We start from the raw sequence: 6,000 nt of genomic DNA, 5'->3' as shown, positions 1-6,000 counted from the left end.
GGGGTGTCTTCATCTGTCACCCGTCACAAAGTGGGGTCCTGCCAATCTGGCAATTCTGTCATGGTAGAAATTAGTATTTACTGTGCTCCCTCCCTTTCCCTGTCCCACAACATCAGAGAGCGTGCTGCAGGCCAGTTTAATAAACACTGGATCCATCTGAGTAAAGCCTATTTTATCTCCCTAGAGACTTGCCTTGCTCTTGGATTGCTTCCACAAAGGGGAGTTTATTGGATTACATCACATGCTTCTGGTACTGATGGCAGTCAGGCAGCAAGAAGCTGGGAAAGCCAGAGCTGGAGTCTTGGCTGTAACACAAACAGCTAGACGTTCAGGGTGGTGCTGGATGATGAAGCTACCTGCAAAACAGGAGAGTGGCTGATAGAGGGAGAAATGAGAGGGGAGCGTTGGAGATGGCTGCTGGGTCCCTTTTTGAGCCAACTGACAAAGGTATTCACAAGTTCTGAGCAGAGGCCCCTGACCACACTTAAATAGCTAATGCACAGCAGAAAAGTAATTCTCAAAACCAACAGCTACTAAAAAGGGCTTCCTGCAAATGTCTGTTGTAGTGTCATAAAGGACACAGCCCTCCCTGGCTAGTAGTGGGCTAGATGCTCCTCCCACTTTTAAGACCCATGAAAAGCATTTGTTCTGGTCACATGGAGAGTCACACCTCAGGGAACTCACTTTCCAGACCAACGTTTACCTTCAAAATTACTTTTTAACTATCTTTTCTCAGGGTTGGAAAGAAAAGGAAAAAAAAAAACCTATAGTTTGAAAGCCATACATTGAACTTATTCAAGAGCTGATAGCAAGTGTTTGAATTCAACTACATCTAAAGATTTGCTCTATGAGGAGGCTGATGCCTATTACATAATGATCTAACTATATTTTAAGGAAAACCACTTAGGTCAGAATAATAGCTACTTCTCTTACAGCAAGTGATGCCAGCAGTTTAGCTGCTGCTGGAGCTTTGGCTGTCATCTTGTTAGTTAACCAAAAAAGCCAGGATTTGTGTGTGGAGAGTCAACCCCAAATTCTATGGTTAGCTCAGCTTACTTTCTCCTTTTCCCTTACAGATGCCTTGGGGTTTGGGGGAGGAGGGTAGCTTAGGCTTTTCGAAGCTGTTAGGTTGAGCCATCATTTACCTGAGACTGGTAGGGCCAAAAGAAAGCTGAAGAATAAATTGATTTGAGACTGGTTGGATACTGGGTGTTGAAGCAAAGCCCATACACCTGGATACCATATAACCCTCGAGTAGCTTTATTATTTATTCTATAATTTAATAGTAGACCTATAAAATAATTACATTATACTTAAAGCATTTCTTCATTTTTGTTTTCATTTATAAAACAAGAATTAAATACAGTTTTAACCATTACAAGCTCAACTCAGTTTTTACATAAACACAGCTCCTAGAAGGAGCTTTAAGCTGCAGCATATTCATATTGCAAACTGATGAGAAACCCAGGCAGGGCATAGCTTAAAGATTCTTGCACGTTTTTCCTAACTGAAGTTACTAAGGTGTTTTGCCCTCTCTAGTCCAAAATGCTAGCAGGGCCTGGCTTTCAGTTATTTTCTTTCAAAGGGAGACCAAGATCCCTAGCATCTTAGTAGATTATAACTATTGCTACCTTCCCCACCCCACCCCACCCCCAGCAATCTCAAGCCTAGACTGAATATTGCCCATTCAGTGGCTAGCATGATGCTGACAGCATTGCAGCGATGGGCTTGAAAGCACAAGGAGGCTCCTTTTGCATTTCTGACTGTGAAAGACCACAGCAGAAAGTACGTGCACAGCTGCTCATGCAATAGGGCTAACATACCTGATCAACCTCATCCTGCCCATGCCAATCCCCATAAACCGCTTGGTGAGCTCCACTGGGGCTCAGTCCAGAAAGCCTCTTAGAGCAGCCTGTCTCACATAACAGAGACCTGTGGCACTGCACTCCTGGCTAGCAAGAGCGCTAAACACGTTAACCCCTTGGAGGGGCGATATGTAAAGAGGCTGGCAGGGAAGGGCTCCTACAGCAAGCTGGTTTCACTAGATGCAGATGCTGAACTGTAAGACATGCATCAGGGAGTCAGCTTGTCATTTTTAATTTGTGTGCTTCAGACAATTTAGCATGCATGGGCTTTGGTTTGGGGGAAGGAGCTGGTTTGCTTTTAGATGTAGGACATTAATGCAGCTGGTACTAATACAGATCAGAACTGGAACAAACGGGATATACAGACATGCTAAACTCCGCTAAGAGAGTAACAACACAGTATGATTTTAAACGAACTTAAAGTATTCACCAACACCGATAAGGCAGAACTCTAAATCTCAGCAGACCACCAGTACTGCAGTAATTACAGCTTAGTCTCTCCCTGCTCCTACAACTGTGACCCATTCCAACAGCACTTACCAGTGGTTTTGCCCTTTAACACTAACAGGTTACCTGGTTTCCAACCACTGCATGGGAGAGCCACCGCTCCCAACACCTGACACACTGGTGCATAAGGCAGCTTTTGTATTCAGTCCAACAAAGACCAAATTTGGGGTTTTGTGCTACAGTGCTTCTTTAATATCTTAAGTGAAACATTGTTTCCTTAAGTGTTTTCAGCTCCTCTCCCACTACCCTCCCACTTCCCCCAATCTGAGCAGGCATAAATACAAGGTAATAAATGGATGTTGTCCTTTTTTTGGAGTAAAAAACACACATATACCTAACACACAAAACCTACTGGAAAGCCTAGTTAAAACATGTCCATTTTAAGCCAGGCAACTAACCTAGCAACCAAGTCTCTTACGCAACACATTTTAATCTCTGGTATATTCTGCCACAAGAAAAATATACATGGCTAGGTCTAAAATACTTTAAACAGCTGTTTACTATAGCTAGGTTACAAAATAAACACTGCTGCAGAGACCATGTGTTTGATATATTCTAACCACAACAGTGTAAGAATCCATATTCAGTCTGTGGATGCGATCCTGGTGGCTGACCTAACACTTCCCCTCTCCCCTTCGGTTCTTATCTGTGGTTCAGACAACCAGCCCAGAACAGTTTGTCATTGCACACTTGAAGTTGTCTTAGCAAGAAGAGCCTCAGAGAGTCTCTCTTTCAGTGTGTTACTCTGTCTCTCCCCTGCCTGCATCGCCCAGCTCCAGGCAGCACACCCAGCACTTGGTCGTGAGAGCAGGGAGCCCTGGACCGAAACACCAGCGAGGCCTTCTCTTCTTGTGGAGGGGACTGGAGTGTAGGGCAGAGGGCCTTACTCCACACAGTGGAAACATTTAATGCTGGATTCAGCCAACTGGTCACCTAGAAGATCAATCCCAACTTCTGGGAGCCTGCTCCACTCCGGAAGATTCAACCGTCAGTTGATATTGGAAATACAATGAAGCTTTATGGCAAAGTGCCTAACACAGCCCATTAAAAAGCTTTATTCCAGTAGGCAAGTGACAAGGAGCCTTTCCTTGCTGGAGATATGCCTCCTGAAAGGAAAAAAAAAAAAAAAAACAGAAAAAAGAAAAAAAAAAAAAACACAATAGACAGTGAGTCTGCTCAGTGGGACAGGAGAGGCAGCAGTAAATCTGATGGGGGCAACACCATGCAGTAGGTACCCGCCTGCTCTCACAGTTTGCCTGAGTTGTTGAGATTCACAGACATGCAGCGGCACTGCTTCACCTTCTGGATTTTCTTGAGTCGGAAGGGGGGGTCCAGCTCAGGGCACTCCAGCTGCACGGTTGATGAGGTGACCTTATGTGGCTTGCAGAAGGCACAGGACTGGAAGGATTCCTCCTCCTTCTTCACATGCCGCGGTATGTAGAAGGAGTTGCACTGCCCATAGCAAAAGCGGTTGATGATAGTGCGGCTTATGCAGCCCTCCTCACTAACAGTCTGCCGCAGGGGCTGTGTTTTGCACCAGTCACTCTTAAGGTACTTCCTTTCAGTGACGACAAGGGCCTCCTGGCTAGAGGCCAGCACTTCCTTGTTCAGGTGCTGCCTCCTCTCAGAGTTGTTGCTGCTGCTGTCTTTGTAAGGGGAGGGAATTGCTCCTGCAGGACGGTTTTTCCTCGTGTCTGTTACTCTAACCAGCGCTGCCATCAGAAAAACAGACAAGGCAAATTTCCAAATCATCCTGCAACAGCAAAACAAGTAGCTGTTAGAAGAGACACATATTTAAACCACAAAATTGCACTGGAGTTTAACTTTACACACTCTTTTAGAAGAATGGAGATCTCACTGCCTTTGTAATCCCACCACTTCTCCTAGGAGAATAGCTATTTTCTAGGGTGAATATTTATGAGAAAGAGGCCAGGCTCCACTGAAAGTCACATCACTCCCTCTCCAAGCTTTCCAACTACCCCCCCCCCAATAGGGAAACTGCTGCTTTGATCCTTGAACCAGTTATTTTACAGAAGCTTCAGCCGGAAAGGTTTCCTCCTTTTTTGTGAAATCCTGGGCCAAACAGCTGGGCAAACTCCTGGCTAACTAAGGCTCAGAAGACTCCTGCCATTACCGTGACGGCTGATTTGTGGAACACTAGAGAGAAGGGAAGAAAATAGCAGGTTACATAAGGTGAATTCTCATTTCCCTGCTTGGCCTTGGAATTCATATCTAGTCTAGCTCCACACATAAGTAGCAAGAGGTGTACAAAAGTATATTTTTATTACTTTAACTTGCTTCTGAGGTTTCTTGGGGTTTATGACACTTACAGCTTTGCATTCATTGTCTTTGTGGGAGGCTGAAAGTTTGTTAGATTTATTCTTGCAGTAGGAAGAAATGCTTAAACACAACTTGGAAGACATCATTACTACACGGCCTCTTACGCAAATAGTTTAAGAGTGTTTTTAAACAGGAGAGAATTCAATATTTATTTTAGATGTGGATTTCTTGTTAAGAAATAGGCTAGAGCATAATCCACTTGCTAAATTAAAATAGTCAGCCAGTTAGTTAACAAAAATATTTTTTTCCTATGGTTGCCTATTAGAATTTCTTCTGTGGAGCATCTCTTACCACCTCCTGGATTTTCATCAACCACTTGCCCAATTCAGTTTAGTAATGTGTGAAAATGAACTGTCAGGAGATCAGAGTAGAAGTACTAAATTTCTCTTATAATAGTCACTACTGAACCGTCACAACTCATCTGAGAGTTTATTTTGTTCTTCCTGAGAAGGGAGAGAGGAGTACCTCAAGGATGCTGGAAGAAAATGCATCTCAAAAGCTTCCAGGCCAGAGGTAAGGACACTTCAGGTCTTTCTAAAAGTGCTCTGCTCACTTGTGGACTGCATTTTTAGTAACACCGTGAAAGAGTCAGCCCTCTCTTCCCAGGAAAGCTTCAAATGCTTCCTTCAAGTAATGGCTTTTCTTCCTTTAGAGTGATGCCAAGATAAAATATACCATTGCACCAATAAATATAGGTACCCTAACACTATAGACACTTGAGATGTTGCATAGGTACTCCTAACAAGGCATAATAATGAAAACAGACCATTGCATGTTTGGCATTGAAAAATGCCAAACATTTTCAAACAATGACACAAACAGATCAAAAATGGAGACAGTGCAAGAGAGCAGTAACAATGGTGCAATGGCAGTAACAAATACTTCTCACCTAACAAAGCTAACCTATCATGTATTTAACCCCCGTGGAGCTAAAGAGACAGGAGTACTGTAGCAGGCTGGGTGAGATAATTCTTTAGGCTAATTTCTAAGTCTATGAGATCTCAAAGTCAGGCTTGAGCCAAATTTCTAAGGGGAGAAGTTGGAAGTGCTAAAGGAAATGCTAATCCTAAAGCTGTGAGTAGATCTGATACAGAATTAAAATTCACCAGATTCTGGGCTTGAAACAGAATCACTTTTAGATACAAACAGTGTTTCTAAAACCCATATAAGCACAGATAACCCAGGTGCCCACTGACAAGCATTGTAGCCATGGGTACTTTAAATCAGTGGCCTATTTTCACAGCACTTAGCATTCAGTGCTCAAGTCCAGATGTTTTGTCCACAGTCT

At 43.5% G+C, this 6,000-nt stretch overlaps 1 protein-coding gene across 4 annotated transcripts in view; it reads right to left on the bottom strand.

The window, feature by feature from the left end:
* Positions 1-273: 273 nt before the first annotated feature.
* Positions 274-6,000, bottom strand: part of GREM2 (gremlin 2, DAN family BMP antagonist) — a 41,711-nt gene continuing 35,984 nt past the window's right edge. For 3 of the 4 annotated variants that reach the window (XM_067294725.1, XM_013943981.2, XM_013943978.2), the window contains exon 2: positions 2,854-4,125. In XM_067294725.1, coding sequence (XP_067150826.1) covers positions 3,618-4,124 — 507 coding nt within the window. In that variant the 5' untranslated portion in view covers position 4,125 and the 3' untranslated portion in view covers positions 2,854-3,617. Of the gene's footprint in view, positions 357-2,853; positions 4,126-6,000 lie in introns of those variants that run through there. The other variant, XM_013943979.2, reaches the window with a different exon arrangement.

This window comes from Apteryx mantelli, chromosome 3 (assembly GCF_036417845.1).
Source record: "Apteryx mantelli isolate bAptMan1 chromosome 3, bAptMan1.hap1, whole genome shotgun sequence".
Taxonomy (NCBI): Eukaryota; Metazoa; Chordata; class Aves; order Apterygiformes; family Apterygidae; genus Apteryx; species Apteryx mantelli.
Note: the sequence above shows the minus strand (reverse complement) of the source record. Positions and strands in the feature narration are given on the sequence as shown.